Raw genomic sequence first — 24,472 nt, forward strand, 5'->3', positions numbered from 1 at the left:
TATTTATTTTCTTTACCATCCTCTGTTTTTGCCTAATCTTTTATTTTTAAATCCCTCCATCTTTGATCTTTAGCTCTTCCACTCCCTTGATGCTAACGAAGGATTCCTGACTTAAGGCATTGAGGCTATCCTCTCTTTCCTCTGATTAAACTTGGTTACCTAGAGTTTCTCTCAGGCTCTGTATGACCTTTAAGGGTTTAGCGCTTCTCCTTGTATATAATAATCTCTCCTTACATCTCACCTGAGTTGTTCGTCAAGAACGCTGTAGGTATCAGAGTCTGGGCCCATCTTGCAGGTGCCGCAGGGATGGTACAAGGTACCAACGAGGACTTTACTGTAGCACTCCCAGTACTTGTCCGAGTAGAGAACCTCGTGCTCGCACCCTGGTAGTACACGGTCGTGGAACACAGCATCGAAGTCCTCCTTTAATGCTGGCATCGATGCAAGTTTAAGGGAGAACTTTAACCCTGAGGAAGAATTGTTTAATAAAAATATATTAGGAATTAACCTTAATGGCCAAAGTTATTCTGTATGTTTATAAATCTTAGTTTCTCTTCTTTAAATATGATGAACAATGTGAATATTTCCTGCATGTTCTATTCTTCATTATATTTTTGTTTTTAAGTAACACTCAAGACATGGTGTTATTCTCAGATATGTCTGCACACGCTGACTATCTTACAACATCCTCCTACTTCGTTTAATAATATTGCAACACTTTAACACTGCAGAGTATCCAACATCCCTCTGACCTGTTGAAGTATGAGATAGTTGTACAACATTTCGGAATTTTTATTGAGATAACGTTTCTCCTGTCATTAGCTTCTGCAGACCAGTGCAAAGAAGAAAACAGGAAAAAGAGTAAGAGTTTCAGGTAATCAGTCCCTCAGCCTGGAATAGATTCCAGGCTATGGGACTGATTACCACACTCTCTTTTTCCAGGCCTTTTCTTTGTATTGAACTGAAGAAGCCAGTGCCTGGCGAAACGTTTCCTCGGTAAAGACTCCCAAATGTTGCATAAGTGTCTCATTCTTCAACTTGTCAGTTTTCTAAACTATTTATCACATTCCACTGACCTACTGTCTCCATCTCAAGAGTTTCCAGTGACCTTCCTCTGTCTCATCATATCCTAGAATGTTCGGTTCCCTGTCCATTAACAACTCTTCACACAGCACTAACCTCTGATCATGGCTGCAATGTCTTCACACAGTACTAACCTCTGATCATGGCTGCAATGTCTTCACACAGCACTAACCTCTGATCATGGCTGCAATGTCTTCACACAGTACTAACCTCTGATCATGGCTGCAATGTCTTCACACAGCACTAACCTCTGATCATGGCTGCAATGTCTTCACACATCACTAACCTCTGATCATGGCTGCAATGTCTTCACACAGCACTAACCTCTGATCATGGCTGCAATGTCTTCACACAGCACTAATCTCTGATCATGGCTGCAATGTCTTCACACAGCACTAACCTCTGATCATGGCTGCAATGTCTTCACACAGCACTAACCTCTGATCATGGCTGCAATGTCTTCACACAGCACTAACCTCTGATCATGGCTGCAATGTCTTCACACAGTACTAACCTCTGATCATGGCTGCAATGTCTTCACACAGCACTAACCTCTGATCATGGCTGCAATGTCTTCACACAGTACTAACCTCTGATCATGGCTGCAATGTCTTCACACAGCACTAACCTCTGATCATGGCTGCAATGTCTTCACACAGTACTAACCTCTGATCATGGCTGCAATGTCTTCACACAGTACTAACCTCTGATCATGGTTGCAATGTCTTCACACAGTACTAACCTCTGATCATGGCTGCAATGTCTTCACACAGCACTAACCTCTGATCATGGCTGCAATGTCTTCACACAGTACTAACCTCTGATCATGGCTGCAATGTCTTCACACAGTACTAACCTCTGATCATGGTTGCAATGTCTTCACACAGTACTAACCTCTGATCATGGCTGCAATGTCTTCACACAGCACTAACCTCTGATCATACCTGGAGTTTACCTGGAGAGAGTTCCGGGGGTCAACGCCCCCGCGGCCCGGTCTGAGACCAGGCCTCCTGGTGGATCAGAGCATGGCTGCAATGTTTTCATACAGTACTAACCTCTGATCATGGCTGCAATGTCTTCACACAGTACTAACCTCTGATCATGGCTGCAATGTCTTCACACAGCACTAACCTCTGATCATGGCTGCAATGTCTTCCGGATGATCGAAGTAGTTAGTATCGATGAGTGGTGCGTCCAGGGGGTTGGCAGAGTTGAGGGTGACGGAGCCTCTGCTCTTGGGTCTGGTCACAAAAGGACCTATGGAGAACCCCTCCCGACCTCCTAGACCATGGAAGTATTGTTGGTAAAGCTGGAAAGGAATTATGGAGAGATGGGGAGAGAATAAATTAGGTTTGTTGGCTAAGAAGATAATGGAGTTCTAAAAGAACAAATTATGTTTGACGGAGGAAGTTGAATAACAGGAAATGAATTTATATCCGCTGTGAAGAGGGAATAGACAAAAGAACTAAGGAATGGAAAAATAAATTATTTATTCAGAAAGGTTCGCCAGTTTATCACACTTATAATCGAAATAAAGAATAATTTTACGATTTTTTGGACTATTTCCTGCTTCCTATTAAAATTAAAACATTTTAAAGTCAAAATACTTAATGTCATATAATTCATGAAATTTTTCTCATGACTTAAAAAAAATATATCAAGTATGATGATTTAGGGATGTGTTATCAGGTAAGAGGTTGCCTGATTTTCTTTTAATTTTTGCTTCAATTTTTCAATTTATTTCCCCTCAAGGAAGGTTCCTTGATGTTGGTGAGGGGCTCTTGATTTAGGGAATTGGATCTGTGCTCCAGTTCCCCGAATTAAGCCTGAATGCCTTCCACATCCCCCCCCCTCAGGCGCTGTATAATCCTCCGGGTTTAGCGCTTCCTCCTTGATTATAATAATAATAATAATTTCAATTTATTTGGCTCATAACTCGAGAACGCCTCATCTAATTGCCTTCAAATGTACAACAGTCCCGGTGGCCTGGTGGCTAAAGCTCCCGCTTCACACACGGAGGGCCCGGGTTCGATTCCCGGCGGATGGAAACATTTCGACACGTTTCCTTACACCTGTTGTCCTGTTCACCTAGCAGCAAATAGGTACCTGGGTGTTAGTCGACTGGTGTGGGTCGCATCCTGGGGGACAAGATTAAGGACCCCAATGGAAATAAGTTAGACAGTCCTCGATGACGCACTGACTTTCTTGGGTTATCCTGGGTGGCTAACCCTCCGGGGTTAAAAATCCGAACGAAATCTTATCTTATCTTACGGTAACGGGGACCAAATTCTTGTAATACCTGGCATGTTCACTTATGATCAAACTGGTTGAACCAAATCCCAGAATCCTGAAGTGACTTGAATAACTTCAAAATCCTCTGTGATGGAGCTTCTAACTTTCGAAAATGATGCTCAAAAAACTCGACGACGGTGGAGAGTAAATAAACTTCAACGATGTGTCTCGTAGCCTGGTTGGTAGAGCACTCATTTCACATATTGAGTTTAATGGTTCGAGACCCGGTAAGAGTGAAAGTATTAAGCATGTTTACCTAAGGTACCTGCCGTCCGTGTTCACTTTTTTCAAATTCAAATTCAAAGTTTATTCTCTATAAGGATTACAATGTTGAGTTTACAGAAATTTGGTTATTGTTTGGTTTACATGTAGTAAAATAGTGATTACAGAGTGTACCACTAGAACGCTTAGCATGGCTAGGCATTTCGGGCAGACTTAGTTTTATTCTTAATTGTAAAATATTACAAAATGAGGTAAGTTGGTATTATGGCTAAGTGACTAAATACTAGTTTGTGAGTTTAGCAATGTGAATGCTTTTGTTTTGGCACAGTATATAGTTTCAGTATTGGAGTATCACAGGATTCATTATTTTAAGACTGAGATTAATATTTCTGTTTATGGTCAAATGACTTATCAGTAAAACACGTACCTGGGTGTTAACTGTCTGGTGTGGGTCGCATCCTGGGGACAAAACTAATCTAATTTGCCCGAAATACTCTGCATAACCAGTGGCTTTTATACAGTATGTCAGTAATGTCAGCTAGACCAGTATACCATGTACATGTACTTGTAGAAATAAAGATGCAGTGTGTAACGACGATGATAACCCGTAAGTTTAGTCTGATTTGGTGTAGTTTTCAAATTTTACAACATTGTTATTATTATAATCAAGGGGGAAGCGCTAAACCCGGAGGATTATACAGCGCCTGGGGGGGGATGTGGAAGGCAGTCAGGCTTAATTCGGGGAACTGGAGCACAGATCCAATTCCCTAAATCAAGAGCCCCTCACCAACATCAAGGAACCTTCCTTGAGGGGTCAAATTTTACAACAATAAGTAAAAACTTTGAATTGTTCGAATCAGATCATTTACTGGAGAATGCTGTTCCTGATCGGCTTCAACCTTTCACCATGTACGTATTGTCTAAAAACACAATTCGTTACTCATTGCGAGTTATGTAAATTTCTATTGGCCAGTTTTATTGAGTAAATTATTTCAAATGTTATTTCTAGAGAATGCCTCTTCTGAATGTCTTCAAACCTTAAACACTGGTGAAAAATATCTGGAAGTAATATTTTTGTATAAATTTTGGGCTGTGTGGGTGCCAACCTGCTATATTTCTTAGCCATTTACATAACATTGTATCTTGGGTAAGATTCAAGGGAGTATTTACATGCGTGGGTGTCCCATCAACAATGATATATAAACTATTCCTAAATTTTGTTCCCGTATGATGGGTGGACACAGACCCGTTGATCACCATCAAAATTTTAACACTGGTGTGCACTCCTTAGGTTGGTATTTTGAATGGAGTGTGTAGGTACTAGTTTGTTATTTTGTTAGTTTAGGTTAATGCTTTATTTTGTCTTGATGCTGGTGAGGGCTCTTGATGTCCCGTAGCTCTATTGCTAGCTCACTCAGCTCGCACACTGAGGTCCGGGGGTCGATCCCCGGTAAGGTTGGAAACATTAGGACGTGTTTCCTAAAGGCACTTTACGTCTATGCTCATCTATCAGTAAAATAGGTACCCGAGTGTTAATCGACTGTTGTGGGTCGCATCCTGGGACAAAATTGACCTAATTTGCCTGAAATAGCATAACAAAGGGCTTTCTATATAGTAATATATCACTGACGTCAGCTAGGTATATATACCTTGTACATGTACATGTACAAGGAACCTGACTTACCTTCCTCTGCTTTGACTAAATTTAAAGCCTCTCATTCCACAGTCGCTATATAACCGCTATGGGTTTATCTCTTTCCTCTGATTAAAATATAAGAATTGTGAAGGGCATTATTCTTCAGTGGCTGATGACTCGTATCAAACGACTGGAACGTTTCGTGGGTTTAGGCTGTGTAGACAAAAAAAAATTGAAGGATTCTGGGCAATAACTGGAAAATGCATCTTCTGGTCGGCTTGAAACTTTTAGTGTTGATGTGTTATCCTCTTGGGAAACAATATTTTAATGTTAAGTTGTGTAACTTATCATATGCCAATTTTATTAATTAAATTGGTTTTACAGTATTTGATTTTATTTAGTTAACCTAGGAACCTATTTTAGGTAGCTAGGGTCCCTAGGAAATGTTTTAATTAGATTTGGTCTGTGTGTAACCTAATTTACAATTTTTATTGAAGAAATTTGGATATTAGCTTCCAAATGAGTTGTGAATGTCTCTTCTGATTCCCTTCAAATCTTCAAAGCTAATGTTTAAATATATTATCACTTAATACAGGACTCTGTAATGTTCCAGTCGTGTGGACTCTGTAGTGTTCCAGTCGTGTGGACTCTGTAGTGTTCCAGTCGTGTGGACTCTGTAGTGTTCCAGTCGTGTGGACTCTGTAGTGTTCCAGTCCTGTGGACTCTGTAGTGTTCCAGTCGTGTGGACTCTGTAGTGTTCCAGTCGTGTGGACTCTGTAGTGTTCCAGTCGTGTGGACTCTGTAGTGTTCCAGTCGTGTGGACTCTGTAGTGTTCCAGTCGTGTGGACTCTGTAGTGTTCCAGTCGTGTGGACTCTGTAGTGTTCCAGTCGTGTGGACTCTGTAGTGTTCCAGTCGTGTGGACTCTGTAGTGTTCCAGTCGTGTGCACTGAGACGCAGAGGGCTGGGGTTGTGAGACAGGGGACACCTTTCTAGGATCGCGCAGTGACAGAAATATTTTTATTTTTCAGATATAGGCCAACTTGGAAACAATTTTGTTTACTGACAAATAATGACAATTGTTCGAGAACTCTGCTTATTAGTAAATCAATATTTATAAAGTTTAAAGCCCTTTTCTCTGTATTGGAATTAAAAAAACAGAATTAATGTAATCTAATAATAAAGTACATTACAATTATGACTTAAAGTAACTTATCACATGGAACAAAGTTCAGTTTAAAAAACGATGAAAGGGTGGGAAAGAGGGATAAAAAAAGTGATAAAACATGTAAGGAAAGAGAATAAAGAAGGAAACTTACATCTTTCTTGATGCCGAGAATGTGTGGGCTTAATATTCCGAAGTCACTACCGAGAGTAAAGGGAGTAAAGGCTACTTGTAACTCCGGCCAGAGAGGCTCTCCAGACCCCGTCACCGGCCAAGCGTAGGCTTCACTGGACACCGCCAGTGTCAGCGCTCCTGGGTAGTCATGACCAAAAATAAATTATAAATACATATGTGTGAACAATATTAATGAATGTTTATATGTTATTGTCTAATAAACCATACCACGGGTGGGGATAGAACCCGCGGTCAGAGTGTCTCAAAACTCCAGACCGTCGAGTTAGCCACTGGACCAGCTAGCCACAAAAAACTTGCATTTGTGGTCACAGTGGTGCCTGTGCTAACCTTCCTATGGTGTAGAAATATACCTAGTTGGACGAATCTTATTGTGGCTAGCTGGTCCAGTGGCTAACGCGACGGTCTGGAGTTTTGAGACTCTGATCGCGGGTTCTATCCCCGCCCGTGGTATGGTTTGTTTGCAATCGTGTCATTACGATTTCGTGAGTCATGTTATTGTCTCATCAACCAGATGATTAAAGCTGTTATAATTTAATTAAAATTTACATTCCCACTACTATTTAATATTTGTAATAGATGTGTAGAAAATTTTAATAATTTTCCTAAAATGAATATGGGCAAGCGAGGCGGGGGAAGCGCAAGGAGAAACAAAGATGGCGGCACAAGGATAATACGAACCGGTGAGTTCATGAATGTTTCTCTACATAATAGTGGCCGTTAGAAATATATCGGGAAATGCTACACTAGAAGGTAAGTAAAGAGGAAATATATCTGGAAGTGTCCAGTTTTATACCTGGAGAGAGTTTCGGGGTCAAAGTTAACTGAGAAGTTTGGAGACGTGCTTATGAAATTTCGCACAAATCCATATGCCTACACGGCTGATATTTCCAAAGTTTTTTTAATTAAGAGTAGGCTTACAAGAAATAGACAGAGATTGTACTCGATTCTTGTGGCCAGAAAATCCACATGATCCTCAAAGTGAAAACATATCGTTTCAAATCAGTATTATTTGGTGCAACATCCTCTCCATTCTTACTAGAAGCTACTCTAAATACACATTTGAAGAAATCTGAAAGTCCCTTCAAAGAAATCTTAAAGAAAAGTTTCTATGTGGACAATCTTCAAGGTACTGTGAATAAAGAGGAGGATTTGAAATCCTTATACAGAGAAGCTAACAAGGAGATGAAAGAAGCAAATATGCCTCTAAGGATGTGGAATACAAATTCAACACAATTAAGGGAACTTATCAAAGAAGATTTCCCTGAAACTGAAATTCCTGATTGCAACAATATGCTGGGACTTAATTGGAACACACAGGAAGATACTTTGAGTCTCAAAAAGATAAACAATAAATCATGCAGTACACTCACTAAACGTAGTTTACTGTCAGAGGTATCACAATGTTTTGATCCTCTAAGACTCGTCTCACCAATTACCATAAAGGGTGTGACACATATGCAACAGTTAGGTATCTTTATTTCGAAACGTTTCGCCTACACAGTAGGCTTCTTCAGTCGAGTACAGAAAAGTTGATAGAAGCAGAAGATACTTGAAGACGATGTAATCAGTCCATCACCCTTAAAGTTTTGAGGTGGTCAGTCCCTCAGTCTGGAGAAGAGCATTGTTCCGTTGTCTGAAACAATATGAAGTTGAAGTGACAGGATGGAGCCTTTATATAGTGCCAGGAGGTGAGACGTAGGTTGCTTTGGGAGGGCAGGTCCCTCTCAAACCCAGCCGTTCTCACTAGTAGAGGTCGAAGTTGATGGTCTGTACCAAGATACCCTTGTGTTGCAGTGTCTGACAGAATGAACATTAAAATGGTATAAAATACCGACAGATTGTTAGGTAAGACACATATGCAACAGTTAGGTATCTTTATTTCGAAACGTTTCGCCTACACAGTAGGCTTCTTCAGTCGAGTACAGAAAAGTTGATAGAAGCAGAAGATACTTGAAGACGATGTAATCAGTCCATCACCCTTAAAGTTTTGAGGTGGTCAGTCCCTCAGTCTGGAGAAGAGCATTGTTCCGTTGTCTGAAACAATATGAAGTTGAAGTGACAGGATGGAGCCTTTATATAGTGCCAGGAGGTGAGACAACGGAACAATGCTCTTCTCCAGACTGAGGGACTGACCACCTCAAAACTTTAAGGGTGATGGACTGATTACATCGTCTTCAAGTATCTTCTGCTTCTATCAACTTTTCTGTACTCGACTGAAGAAGCCTACTGTGTAGGCGAAACGTTTCGAAATAAAGATACCTAACTGTTGCATATGTGTCTTACCTAACAATCTGTCGGTATTTTATACCATTTTAATGTTCATTCTGTCAGACACTGCAACACAAGGGTATCTTGGTACAGACCATCAACTTCGACCTCTACTAGTGAGAACGGCTGGGTTTGAGAGGGACCTGCCCTCCCAAAGCAACCTACGTCTCACCTCCTGGCACTATATAAAGGCTCCATCCTGTCACTTCAACTTCATATTGTTTCAGACAACGGAACAATGCTCTTCTCCAGACTGAGGGACTGACCACCTCAAAACTTTAAGGGTGATGGACTGATTACATCGTCTTCAAGTATCTTCTGCTTCTATCAACTTTTCTGTACTCGACTGAAGAAGCCTACTGTGTAGGCGAAACGTTTCGAAATAAAGATACCTAACTGTTGCATATGTGTCTTACCTAACAATCTGTCGGTATTTTATACCATTTTAATGTTCATTCTGTCAGACACTGCAACACAAGGGTATCTTGGTACAGACCATCAACTTCGACCTCTACTAGTGAGAACGGCTGGGTTTGAGAGGGACCTGCCCTCCCAAAGCAACCTACGTCTCACCTCCTGGCACTATATAAAGCCTCCATCCTGTCACTTCAACTTCATAATGTTTCAGACAACGGAACAATGCTCTTCTCCAGACTGAGGGACTGACCACCTCAAAACTTTAAGGGTGATGGACTGATTACATCGTCTTCAAGTATCTTCTGCTTCTATCAACTTTTCTGTACTCGACTGAAGAAGCCTACTGTGTAGGCGAAACGTTTCGAAATAAAGATACCTAACTGTTGCATATGTGTCTTACCTAACAATCTGTCGGTATTTTATACCATTTTAATGTTCATTCTGTCAGACACTGCAACACAAGGGTATCTTGGTACAGACCATCAACTTCGACCTCTACTAGTGAGAACGGCTGGGTTTGAGAGGGACCTGCCCTCCCAAAGCAACCTACGTCTCACCTCCTGGCACTATATAAAGGCTCCATCCTGTCACTTCAACTTCATATTGTTTCAGACAACGGAACAATGCTCTTCTCCAGACTGAGGGACTGACCACCTCAAAACTTTAAGGGTGATGGACTGATTACATCGTCTTCAAGTATCTTCTGCTTCTATCAACTTTTCTGTACTCGACTGAAGAAGCCTACTGTGTAGGCGAAACGTTTCGAAATAAAGATACCTAACTGTTGCATATGTGTCTTACCTAACAATCTGTCGGTATTTTATACCATTTTAATGTTCATTCTGTCAGACACTGCAACACAAGGGTATCTTGGTACAGACCATCAACTTCGACCTCTACTAGTGAGAACGGCTGGGTTTGAGAGGGACCTGCCCTCCCAAAGCAACCTACGTCTCACCTCCTGGCACTATATAAAGGCTCCATCCTGTCACTTCAACTTCATAATGTTTCAGACAACGGAACAATGCTCTTCTCCAGACTGAGGGACTGACCACCTCAAAACTTTAAGGGTGATGGACTGATTACATCGTCTTCAAGTATCTTCTGCTTCTATCAACTTTTCTGTACTCGACTGAAGAAGCCTACTGTGTAGGCGAAACGTTTCGAAATAAAGATACCTAACTGTTGCATATGTGTCTTACCTAACAATCTGTCGGTATTTTATACCATTTTAATGTTCATTCTGTCAGACACTGCAACACAAGGGTATCTTGGTACAGACCATCAACTTCGACCTCTACTAGTGAGAACGGCTGGGTTTGAGAGGGACCTGCCCTCCCAAAGCAACCTACGTCTCACCTCCTGGCACTATATAAAGGCTCCATCCTGTCACTTCAACTTCATATTGTTTCAGACAACGGAACAATGCTCTTCTCCAGACTGAGGGACTGACCACCTCAAAACTTTAAGGGTGATGGACTGATTACATCGTCTTCAAGTATCTTCTGCTTCTATCAACTTTTCTGTACTCGACTGAAGAAGCCTACTGTGTAGGCGAAACGTTTCGAAATAAAGATACCTAACTGTTGCATATGTGTCTTACCTAACAATCTGTCGGTATTTTATACCATTTTAATGTTCATTCTGTCAGACACTGCAACACAAGGGTATCTTGGTACAGACCATCAACTTCGACCTCTACTAGTGAGAACGGCTGGGTTTGAGAGGGACCTGCCCTCCCAAAGCAACCTACGTCTCACCTCCTGGCACTATATAAAGGCTCCATCCTGTCACTTCAACTTCATATTGTTTCAGACAACGGAACAATGCTCTTCTCCAGACTGAGGGACTGACCACCTCAAAACTTTAAGGGTGATGGACTGATTACATCGTCTTCAAGTATCTTCTGCTTCTATCAACTTTTCTGTACTCGACTGAAGAAGCCTACTGTGTAGGCGAAACGTTTCGAAATAAAGATACCTAACTGTTGCATATGTGTCTTACCTAACAATCTGTCGGTATTTTATACCATTTTAATGTTCACCATAAAGGGTAAAATGCTTATGCAAGATGCATGGAAGCTCAAAATTGGATGGGATGAGAACTTGCCTCTAGAAATGAGTCAAGCATGGGATGAAATATCCAGGGAGTTTAAGCAACTTCATCAAATTAAATTTCCCAGACAAATAGGTCAAGAGGGAAACAAGTACACATTACATGTGTTCTGTGATGCGTCAACCAGAGGTTATGGCGCTGTAGCTTACATTAGTAATGCTGAAGGAAGTACACTAATTACTTCAAAGGCCAGGGTAGCACCCTTGAAGGTCAGAACAGTACCGCAATTGGAACTGACAGCACTCTATGTAGGTACAAAATTAGCTGTCTATCTCAACAAAGTACTTGATCATCTCACTATTGAAAAAACCGTGATCTGGAGTGATAATGAAGCAGTTCTCCAGTGGTTAAGAAATAATAAGAGTAAGCTGGTCTATGAACAGAGCAGAGTAGCAGAAATAAAAGAGATGCAGAGTGATTATCCCTTTCTTTACGTCTCTACCCAAGAGAATCCAGCTGACATGTTGTCACGTGGTGTCCCACTCAAGAAATTTGTGGATAATAAATTATGGCTCCACGGACCGAACTGGCTTTCTAACGAAAATAACTGGCCTCAGCAAAAAGTTCACATAATGGCAGAGGAAACAATCTGTTTGAACAAAGCAGAAATAATCTGCTTAAATACAGCAGACACACCAAAAATAGTCATTGATGGATCTAAATTCTCATCTTTGGGTAAACTCTTAAGAGTTATAGTTTTATCTTCAAATTTATTGAAAGAACAAAGCCTAATTATGAATTTCCTAGATACATCAAGTATTGGGTAAAACAAATACATAAAGAGTCTTCTCTACAGAGAAAAGACTTCTGGAAACTCAGGATAAATCCCCAAAGAAACCTAATTTGATTAATTCTTTGGGACTTTATCTAGACTCTGAAAAGATTATAAGATGTCGAGGAAGAATTTACAAATAACAAAAAAAGGCACAATACCGTGACTGGAATGATACACAAATAACCTGCACATAGAAGAGAGGGGCTTACGACGACGTTTCGGTCCGACTTGGACCATTTACAAAGTCACACTGACTTTCTAAATGGTCCAAGTCGGACCAAAACGTCGTCGTAAACTCCTCTCTTCTATGTGCGGGATATTTGTGTAGGAATTTACAATTCTTTACTACCTAAATAAGCCATACATCCTATATTGATTCCCCAAAAATCATTGGCTAACAAGCCTGATTGTTAAAAACTCCCACAGTAACGTGTTACATGGTGGGGTAGCTGACACACTTTGTCATATACGACAATCCTACTGGATACCTCTAGGTAGACAAAATATGCGAGTATGTCAGTATCCAGGTCCACCTCCATATCTCGCTGAGCGAGTTTGTCATGTCACTCCATATGGGGTGACAGGTGTAGATTACACTAGACCAATAATTTTAACCAAAACAGTTGACAAAGTTCCCATCAAGGTGTACATCTGTTTGTTCACTTGTGCTACAACTAGAGCAGTACATCTAGAAGTAGCCACTGACGTGTCTGCTGAAACCTTTATCAGATTATTCAGAAGGTTTGCAGCCAGAAGGGCATGTCCCAGACTGATGATTTCAGACAATGCAACGAACTTTGTTGCTGGTGCTGCTTATATAAGCAAGATCTTTGATCAACCAGAAGTACAACAGATGCTGAATCAAGGCAGTTTTCGTTGGAGATACGTTCCTCCTAAATCTCCATGGCACGGCGGATTATATGAAGAATGATCGGCATCGTAAAACGTTGTTTAAGGAAGACTCTTCATCGTCAGCGAATCGACTTAGAAGAATTTCGAACAGTCGTAACTGAAGTAGAAAATAGAGTCAACAACAGACATCTAACTTCTGTTACCGATGATCCGGACAATTTGGAAGTGTTAAGTCCATCTAATTTACTCTATGGCAGAAGGCTCGAACCTGTTCCTCCCATGAATGATAAAGAAATCATGGAGGATCCTACTTACCTCGAACCTGAGCAACTCAGGTATAAATTCAAACACCTGAATAAAGTGATTGGATGTTGGGAGAAAATTTGGAGAGAAGACTATCTCACCTCAATGAGAAAACACTTCTATGGAGCTGGTGTTCCTGTAAATCATATGTCCTTAAGACCTGGTAACATAATGATTATTGACACTGATGGTAAAGGTGCAGTGAACAAGTGGACAATAGATAAACTAGTGCCATTAGAATTACACAGTGTTGAAAACAAACTTAGTGATTCTCCAGAAATTCCATAGAATAAAGTTGTTAAGAAAAGAAAATCAGCAGCGGTGGTGAGTGAGAAAATTGAAATAATATTAAGAGATGAATAATTCACCAACGGCTCACTTTGCCTGCCCCCAGTGTGGAGAAAATTCTCCAGTAGAGGAGGTATCTCTCAGTCCTCTCTGCCCCCTTCGGCCCTCTGAGGGACTTAGCCCTCCTGGAAGAGGCTGATGGAGTCTTAGTTCCTCGCAAACAAATTAATTGAACACATATGTTCGTACCAGTGTCACAAGACATGCTATCCTCTTCTTATTGGTAAAAGACAAAGAGTCAGTAGTGATCATTGCGTTTTGACTCTTGTTCATTCTGACAATCTCAGGAAACTATGAAAGTTAGTCTAGTTCACTTATATGAGTCAGGAAATTTGCAGTAGAATTAATCACATAGTGTTAATGCGTATCCGTGTTCTTCCTGCAGTGGATAATTCCACGAGACTATGAGCAAGTGATGGTATCGAATGACATGTGTAACCATGTGAATATTACAACAAACATTTACGACGTGTTGTGACGAAGTCAGGTGCAACATTCTCCACAAGACACCTCTGCATTCATCCACAAGACAATGATATCGACCTAAGTTCTATGACAGTGTGACAGCAGTAAGACAAGAGAGAGAGGGGTGAGTAGATTGCATTTTCTTGGACTGTAAGAAGGAGTTTGACACAGTTCTACACAAGAGATTAGTGCAAAAGCTGGAGGATCAGGCAGGGATAACAGGGAAGGCACTACAATGGATCAGGGAATACCTGTCAGGAAGACAACAGAGTTGTTGTACGTGGTGAGGTGTCAGAGTGGGTGCCTATGATGAGCGTGGTTCCACAGGGGTCAGTCCTTAGACCAGTGCTGTGTCTGGTATTTGTGAACGACATGATGGAAGGAATAGACTCTGAAGTGCTCCTGTTTGCAGACAATATGAAGTTGATGAGAAGAATCCAATTAGATGAGGACCAGGCAGAACTACAAAGGGATCTGTACAGACTGCAGGCGTGGTCCAGCAACTGGCTCCTGGAGTTCAACCCCACTTAGTGCAAAGTCATGAACATTGAGGAAGGGCAAAGAAAACTGGAGACAGAGTACAGTCTAGGGGGCCAGGGACTACAAACCTCACTCAAGGAAAAAGATCCTTGAGTGGGGTTTGTAGTCCCTGTCCCTCTAGACTGTACTCTGTCTATAGTCTTCTTTTCCTTCCTCAATGTTCATGACTTTGCATTTAGCGGGGTTGAACTCCAGGAGCCATTTGCTGGACCACGCCTGCAATCTGTACAGATCCCTTTGTAGTTCTGCCTGGTCCTCATCTAATTGGATTCTTCTCATCAACTTCACATTGTCTGCAAACAGGGACATCTTAATAAGGAATGGTTCAGGACCCTGTACACTGTGTACGTTAAACCCTTGTTAAACTATGCAACACCAGTCTAGAACCCACACGACACTGGAGTACAAGAGAGATAGAGGGGATATGATAACATATGAAATACTGAGAGGAATCGACAAGGTGGACAGAGACAGGATATTTCAGAGATGGGACACAGTAACATAGGGTCACAGATGGAAGTTGAAGACTCAGATGAATCACAGGGATGTTAGGTAGTATTTCTTCAGTCACAGAGTTATCAGGAAGTGGAATAGTCTGAGAAGTTATGTAGTGGAGGCTGGATCCATACATAGCTTTAGGAAGAGATAAGATAAGGCTCATGGAGCAGGAAGAGTGACCTAGTAGCGTCCAGTGAAGAGGTGGGGTGAGAAGCTGTGAATCGACCCCTGCAACCACAACTAGGTGAGTACACACACACACACACACACACACACACACACACACACACACACTCATAAACAGCAAACACACACACTTCAAAGCCTAACCCATAAAAAAATAAAATAATTGGGCCCAGAGAGGAAGTCGAGGACTCAGGGGATCAGAGGAAGATGGGCTTGGAAAGGAAAAATGGATGGAAGAGCAATGCAAAAGGATGGAAGAAGAGTGGGAAAGCAAAGTGAGCTTTCTGTGAAAATTTAGAAGAGGATGGAGGCCAAGAAGAAGAAATGAGAGTCAAGAGCTGAAGCTGTAGAAGCCAAGATAAGGGCCTCAGAATATGAGGTAAATATGAGGAAGTGAGTTACTGGGCTAGTCCCCAGAGGAGACATGGCATCTGAAGTAGGTACACCTCTATTAAACAAGGGGCCCAATGGAAAGGAAGGAGACAAGACTTACACAAAGGCCCTATCAGTCCACCAAGCAAGGCCGAGAAATAAAGGGGAAGAGCTGTTAGGAGTGATAGCAGTAAGTGAGGGGGTGCAGGTAGTGAAGATTACAGCTTGGTCATGCAGAGGCATGACCAAGCCACCAAGAGTTACTGGAAAAAATAAGGGAGACAATGGCTATGTACATATGGGACACAGAGACACAGAGGGAAAGGTAATGGGAGGAGGAGAGGAAATGGGCTTCAGGAGAGCAAAGCGAAGGACAGAAAGCAGAAAGTAAATAAGAGGTTGAAAACAACATCAAAGAAATAGGTGAGGAGGACATGACTGAGATAATAAATTTTCAGAGAATAGGGGGGTACTTGAAGAAGAGAAATCGGCTGATCAAACTGATTTTTAAGACAAAAACAGTATGGAACAGGATCCTGCAAGAGAAACCATAGGCGAAGAAATCAATTTAACAGAAGGTTTTCCTAGCTTGCGACAGAACAAGAACAGAATGACAGGAGCTGAGTGAGAGGAAACAGAAACAAAATGGGCTAGAAAGAGAGATAAAGATAGAGTCAGCATAGGAGAACCAGAGCCGGGCAGATCACCAAATGCAAACACACTGAATCACCCTGAGAGCCCCACAGCCAAACATGCTATCCCAACACAGTGCTGGAGAGGAAACTGAAGGAATGGTACACCATCGCTGATGGAATAAGGAATAAGTGAGAGGAATGGCATGAAAGAATCAGAGAGGCATCACCGGTTATCATTGCTCTCACAGAAACCAAGCTCACAGGAATGATAACAGATGCCATCTTTCTAACGGGATTTCAGACCACCAGGAAAGACAGAGGGGGAGGAGGAGAAGCAATGCTCTTCAATAACCAATGGGATTTTGAGGAGCTGGAAAGAAGAGACAGAGGAGAAGGAAGAGACTATATAATAGGAACACTTCAGTCTGAAGGTCCCATGGTAGTAATTTCAGTGAAGTATAACCCACCACAGAATAGCAGGAAGCCAAGGCAAGAATATGATTAGAGTAACAGAGTAATGGTTGACACGCTGGCTGAAGTGGCCAGAAGGGTTCATGCGAGCAGGGCAAAGCTACAGATTGTAGATGACTGGGAATACCTGGAGCCACATGGGGGCCCAGAAACTTGGAGGGCTAAGATGATGGAGGCAGTACTGAAAAATCTCATGTTCTAACATGTAAGGGACTACCAGAGAGAGAGAGCAGAGGAGAGGAGAGGACGAACCAGCAAGACTGGACCTAGTATTCACCTTGAGTAGTGTAGACAGTGAGGACATCACATATGAAAGACCCCTATGGGACCAGTGATCACGTGGTTCTGAGCTTCGAGTACATAGTAGAGATACAAGGGAGAGGAAAGCAGGAGTGGCCGGACGAATGAAGCCAAACTACAAGATAGGGGTCTACACAGGCAAGAAGAATTTCTTGCATGAGGTTCAGGGGGCAGAGAACTGGCAGGGAGATCAGTAAATGAGATGATGGAATGTGTGGATGTGGAATAATCAGGAGGCAGATTAGTCTGGAAAGTGATGTAGAGTAGGCACGAACCATACAGAGCTTTAAGAAGAGATATGATAAGGCTCATGGAGAAGGGATAGTTAAACAGTAGAGATCAGTGAAGAGGCAGGGCCAGAAGCTGTGAATCGACCCCTGCAACCGCAACTAGGTGAGTGCACACACACACACACACACACACACACACACACACACACACACACACAGTTAGACTCATGGTTAGACTCAGAAGTGTCCCTGTTTGCAGACGATGCGAAGTTAATGAGGAGAATTAAATCAGATGAGGACCGGGCAGGACTTCAAAGAGACATGGACAGACTGGACACCTGGTGCAGCAACTGGCTTCTCGAATTTAATCCCGCCAAATGCAAAGTCATGAAGATAGGGGAAGGGCACAGAAGACCGCAGACAGAGTATAGGCTAGGTGGCCAAAGACTGCAAACCTCGCTCAAGGAGAAAGATCTTGGAGTGAGTATAACACCGAGCATGTCTCCAGAAGCAAACATCAACCATGTAACTGCTGCAGCATATGGGCGCCTGGCAAACCTGAGAACAGCATTCCAATACCTTAATAAGGAATCGTTCAAGACACTGTACACCGTGTACGTCAGGCCCATACTGGAGTATGCAGCACCTGTTTGGAACCCGTACCCGTACGTCAAGAAACTAGAGAAAGTGCAAAGGTTTGCGACAAGGTTAGTTCCAGAGCTAAGGGGAATGTCTTATGAAGAAAGATTAAGAGAAATCGGCCTGACGACACTAGAGGACAGGAGGGTCAAGGGAGACACAGATGAGTTAGAGAGATATTAGGAAGTATTTTTTTCAGTCATAGAGTTGTCAGGCAGTGGAATAGCCTAGAAACTGATGTAGTGGAGGCAGGAACCATACATAGTTTTAAGACAAGGTTTAATAAAGCTTATGGAGTGGGGAGAGAGAGGACCCAACCGGTGAAGAGGCAGGGTCAGGAGCTAAGACTCCACCCCTGCAACCACAAATAGGTGAGTACAAATAGGTGAGTACACATACACATGCACACACACATACACACACACATACACACACACATACACACACACATACACACACACATACACACACACACACACACACACACACACACACACACACACACACACACACACACACACACACACTCACACACACACGCACACACACACACACACGCACACACACAGTAGGAATTGACAAGGTGGACAAAGACAGGATGTTCCAGAGATTGGACACAGTAACAAGGGGACACAGTTGGAAGCTGAAGACACAGATGAATCACAGGGATGTTAGGAAGTATTTCTTCAGCCACAGAGTGGGAGTGATTATGTCGGAGGATCTCACCTTCAAGGACCATAACATTGTATCAATCGCATCTGCTAGAAAAATGACAGGATGGATAATGAGAACCTTCAAAACTAGGGAGGCCAAGCCCATGATGACACTCTTCAGGTCACTTGTTCTATCTAGGCTGGAATATTGCTGCACTCTAACAGCACCTTTCAAGGCAGGTGAAATTGCCGACCTAGAAAATGTACAGAGAACTTTCACGGCGCGCATAACGGAGATAAAACACCTCAATTACTGGGAGCGCTTGAGGTTTCTAAACCTGTATTCCCTGGAACGCAGGAGGGAGAGATACATGATTATATACACCTGGAAAATCCTAGAGGGACTAGTACCGAACTTGCACACGAAAATCACTCACTACGAAAGCAAAAGACTTGGCAGACGATGCACCATCCCCCCAATGAAAAGCAGGGGTGTCACTAGCACGTTAAGAGACCATACAATAAGTGTCAGGGGCCCGAGACTGTTCAACTGCCTCCCAGCACACATAAGGGGGATTACCAACAGACCCCTGGCAGTCTTCAAGCTGGCACTGGACAAGCACCTAAAGTCAGTTCCTGATCAGCCGGGCTGTGGCTCGTACGTTGGTTTGCGTGCAGCCAGCAGCAACAGCCTGGTTGATCAGGCGCTGATCCACCAGGAGGCCTGGTCACAGACCGGGCCGCGGGGGCGTTGACCCCCGAAACTCTCTCCAGGTAAACTCCAGGTAAACAGAGTAGTCAGTAAGTGGAATAGTTTGGGAAGCGATGTAGTGGAGGCAGGATCCATACATAGCTTTAAGCAGAGGTATGATAAAGCTCACGGCTCAGGGAGAGTGACCTAGTAGCGATCAGTGAAGAGGCGGGGCCAGGAGCTCGGACTCGACCCCCGCAACCTCAACTAGGTGAGTACAACTAGGTGAGTACACACAGTAAGGACACTGAGCGCACGAGTCACGCCTTCCATGCTCCGCGAATGTAAGTGTTTTTGAGGGCTACCCAAGTGTTCTGCAATTTGTTGCTAAGTGTGTTAGGGTAGTGAACAATCTAGAAGCGATTTACAATCTGCCTGAGCCACAAAAGTGTGGGGAGAGCCACAATTTTGTAAGTGATCTAGAAAGTAAACGTGGTGGCGCAGACAGAGGGGCAGGCTGGTGTGAATGGTAAGGCGACGTTGTAACGTGTCACCCAAGAAAGTTAATAAAGTGAAACAATTGTGTGTCAGTGAGAGAAATACAGTGAATAGGGTGCATTATTAACGAGAAGAAATTGAGGTGGATCTACGCCAGGACGTCACATCGAGCTGGACAATCTACAGGCTGTTACAGCTGCATTGCAAATACTGTACTCACTTATGAGTGGTTGTGAGGGTGTGGGGTTACAAGTTCCAATTAACCGCCAAGCTGATTGTGAATGGTCTCTCATAGAGAGCCACAAAATTTGATTAACACAAGCCTATCCGATGTTATCCTGACGCCAAATGACTTCGAACAGGCGATAAATGACATACCCATGCACTCTGCCCCAGGGCCAGACTCATGGAACTCTGTGTTCATCAACAACTGCAAGAAGCCCCTATCACGAGCCTTTTCCATCCTATGGAGAGGGAGTATGGACACGGGGGTCGTCCCACAGTTACTAAAAACAACAGACATAGCCCCACTCCACAAAGGGGGCAGTAAAGCAACAGCAAAGAACTACAGACCAATAGCACTAACATCCCATATCATAAAAATCTTTGAAAGGGTCCTAAGAAGCAAGATCACCACCCATCTAGAAACCCATCAGTTACACAACCCAGGGCAACATGGGTTTAGAACAGGTCGCTCCTGTCTGTCTCAACTATTGGATCACTACGACAAGGTCCTAAATGCACTAGAAGACAAAAAGAATGCAGATGTAATATATACAGACTTTGCAAAAGCCTTCGACAAGTGTGACCATGGCGTAATAGCGCACAAAATGCGTGCTAAAGGAATAACAGGAAAAGTCGGTCGATGTATCTATAATTTCCTCACTAACAGAACACAGAGAGTAGTCGTCAACAGAGTAAAGTCCGAGGCAGCTACGGTGAAAAGCTCTGTTCCACAAGGCACAGTACTCGCTCCCATCTTGTTCCTCATCCTCATATCCGACATAGACAAAGATGTCAGCCACAGCACCGTGTCTTCCTTTGCAGATGACACCCGAATCTGCATGACAGTGTCTTCCATTGCAGACACTGCAAGGCTCCAGGCGGACATCAACCAAATCTTTCAGTGGGTTGCAGAAAACAATAAGAAGTTCAACGATGAGAAATTTCAATTACTCAGATATGGTAAACATGAGGAAATTAAATCTTCATCAGAGTACAAAACAAATTCTGGCCACAAAATAGAGCGAAACACCAACGTCAAAGACCTGGGAGTGATCATGTCGGAGGATCTCACCTTCAAGGACCATAACATTGTATCAATCGCATCTGCTAGAAAAATGACAGGATGGATAATGAGAACCTTCAAAACTAGGGAGGCCAAGCCCATGATGACACTCTTCAGGTCACTTGTTCTATCTAGGCTGGAATATTGCTGCACTCTAACAGCACCTTTCAAGGCAGGTGAAATTGCCGACCTAGAAAATGTACAGAGAACTTTCACGGCGCGCATAACGGAGATAAAACACCTCAATTACTGGGAGCGCTTGAGGTTTCTAAACCTGTATTCCCTGGAACGCAGGAGGGAGAGATACATGATTATATACACCTGGAAAATCCTAGAGGGACTAGTACCGAACTTGCACACGAAAATCACTCACTACGAAAGCAAAAGACTTGGCAGACGATGCACCATCCCCCCAATGAAAAGCAGGGTTGTCACTAGCACGTTAAGAGACCATACAATAAGTGTCAGGGGCCCGAGACTGTTCAACTGCCTCCCAGCACACATAAGGGGGATTACCAACAGACCCCTGGCAGTCTTCAAGCTGGCACTGGACAAGCACCTAAAGTCAGTTCCTGATCAGCCGGGCTGTGGCTCGTACGTTGGTTTGCGTGCAGCCAGCAGCAACAGCCTGGTTGATCAGGCGCTGATCCACCAGGAGGCCTGGTCACAGACCGGGCCGCGGGGGCGTTGACCCCCGAAACTCTCTCCAGGTAAACTCCAGGTAAACAGAGTAGTCAGTAAGTGGAATAGTTTGGGAAGCGATGTAGTGGAGGCAGGATCCATACATAGCTTTAAGCAGAGGTATGATAAAGCTCACGGCTCAGGGAGAGTGACCTAGTAGCGATCAGTGAAGAGGCGGGGCCAGGAGCTCGGACTCGACCCCCGCAACCTCAACTAGGTGAGTACAACTAGGCGAGTACACACAGTAAGGACACTGAGCGCACGAGTCACGCCTTCCATGCTCCGCGAATGTAAGTGTTTTTGAGGGCTACCCAAGTGTTCTGCAATTTGTTGCTAAGTGTGTTAGGGTAGTGAACAATCTAGAAGCGATTTACAATCTGCCTGAGCCACAAAAGTGTGGGGAGAGCCACAATTTTGTAAGTGATCTAGAAAGTAAACGTGGTGGCGCAGACAGAGGGGCAGGCTGGTGTGAATGGTAAGGCGACGTTGTAACGTGTCACCCAAGAAAGTTAATAAAGTGAAACAATTGTGTGTCAGTGAGAGAAATACAGTGAATAGGGTGCATTATTAACGAGAAGAAATTGAGGTGGATCTACGCTAGGACGTCACATCGAGCTGGACAATCTACAGGCTGTTACAGCTGCATTGCAAATACTGTACTCACTTATGAGTGGTTGTGAGGGTGTGGGGTTACAAGTTCCAATTAACCGCCAAGCTGATTGTGAATGGTCTCTCATAGAGAGCCACAAAATTTGATTAACACAAGCCTATCCGATGTTATCCTGACGCCAAATGACTTCGAACAGGCGATAAATGACATACCCATGCACTCTGCCCCAGGGCCAGACTCATGGAACTCTGTGTTCATCAACAACTGCAAGAAGCCCCTATCACGAGCCTTTTCCATCCTATGGAGAGGGAGTATGGACACGGGGGTCGTCCCACAGTTACTAAAAACAACAGACATAGCCCCACTCCACAAAGGGGGCAGTAAAGCAACAGCAAAGAACTACAGACCAATAGCACTAACATCCCATATCATAAAAATCTTTGAAAGGGTCCTAAGAAGCAAGATCACCACCCATCTAGAAACCCATCAGTTACACAACCCAGGGCAACATGGGTTTAGAACAGGTCGCTCCTGTCTGTCTCAACTATTGGATCACTACGACAAGGTCCTAAATGCACTAGAAGACAAAAAGAATGCAGATGTAATATATACAGACTTTGCAAAAGCCTTCGACAAGTGTGACCATGGCGTAATAGCGCACAAAATGCGTGCTAAAGGAATAACAGGAAAAGTCGGTCGATGTATCTATAATTTCCTCACTAACAGAACACAGAGAGTAGTCGTCAACAGAGTAAAGTTCGAGGCAGCTACGGTGAAAAGCTCTGTTCCACAAGGCACAGTACTCGCTCCCATCTTGTTCCTCATCCTCATATCCGACATAGACAAAGATGTCAGCCACAGCACCGTGTCTTCCTTTGCAGATGACACCCGAATCTGCATGACAGTGTCTTCCATTGCAGACACTGCAAGGCTCCAGGCGGACATCAACCAAATCTTTCAGTGGGTTGCAGAAAACAATAAGAAGTTCAACGATGAGAAATTTCAATTACTCAGATATGGTAAACATGAGGAAATTAAATCTTCATCAGAGTACAAAACAAATTCTGGCCACAAAATAGAGCGAAACACCAACGTCAAAGACCTGGGAGTGATCATGTCGGAGGATCTCACCTTCAAGGACCATAACATTGTATCAATCGCATCTGCTAGAAAAATGACAGGATGGATAATGAGAACCTTCAAAACTAGGGAGGCCAAGCCCATGATGACACTCTTCAGGTCACTTGTTCTATCTAGGCTGGAATATTGCTGCACACTAACAGCACCTTTCAAGGCAGGTGAAATCGCCGACCTAGAAAATGTACAGAGAACTTTCACGGCGCGCATAACGGAGATAAAACACCTCAATTACTGGGAGCACTTGAGGTTCCTAAACCTGTATTCCCTGGAACGCAGGAGGGAGAGATACATGATTATATACACCTGGAAAATCCTAGAGGGACTAGTACCGAACTTGCACACGAAAATCACTCACTACGAAAGCAAAAGACTTGGCAGACGATGCAACATCCCCCCAATGAAAAGCAGGGGTGTCACTAGCACGTTAAGAGACCATACAATAAGTGTCAGGGGCCCGAGACTGTTCAACTGCCTCCCAGCACACATAAGGGGGATTACCAACAGACCCATGGCAGTCTTCAAGCTGGCACTGGACAAGCACCTAAAGTCAGTTCCTGATCAGCCGGGCTGTGGCTCGTACGTTGGTTTGCGTGCAGCCAGCAGCAACAGCCTGGTTGATCAGGCTTTGATCCACCAGGAGGCCTGGTCACAGACCGGGCCGCGGGGGCGTTGACCCCCGGAACTCTCTCCAGGTAAACTCCAGGTAAAGAATAGGCCCTCAAGTATTCAGTAAGGATTAGCAATTGGTAATTCAATGAACAAGGCGAGTAACTTACTATAAGCTAGGTGGCAGGTAAGCTTTTAAGGGCAACATTGTAAGTAGGTGGGGTCAAGTCCCAGGAGGGTGGGGGTCAGGTCACAAAAAGTTGTGGTCAAAGGACCACTGAGACTCACATTACACCGCAC

General features: G+C 43.4%; 1 protein-coding gene across 1 annotated transcript in view; it reads right to left on the minus strand.

The window, feature by feature from the left end:
* Positions 1–24,472, minus strand: part of LOC128700818 (glucose dehydrogenase [FAD, quinone]-like) — a 212,991-nt gene that overhangs the window by 26,950 nt on the left and 161,569 nt on the right. Inside the window, exons 10-12 of the mRNA XM_070101832.1 lie at positions 6,551–6,708; positions 2,215–2,392; positions 242–467 (exon numbers count right to left, since the gene is read on the minus strand). Coding sequence (XP_069957933.1) covers positions 242–467; positions 2,215–2,392; positions 6,551–6,708 — 562 coding nt within the window. The remainder of the gene's footprint in view (positions 1–241; positions 468–2,214; positions 2,393–6,550; positions 6,709–24,472) is intronic.

This window comes from Cherax quadricarinatus, chromosome 79, assembly GCF_038502225.1.
Source record: "Cherax quadricarinatus isolate ZL_2023a chromosome 79, ASM3850222v1, whole genome shotgun sequence".
In the NCBI taxonomy this organism is placed as follows: domain Eukaryota; kingdom Metazoa; phylum Arthropoda; class Malacostraca; order Decapoda; family Parastacidae; genus Cherax; species Cherax quadricarinatus.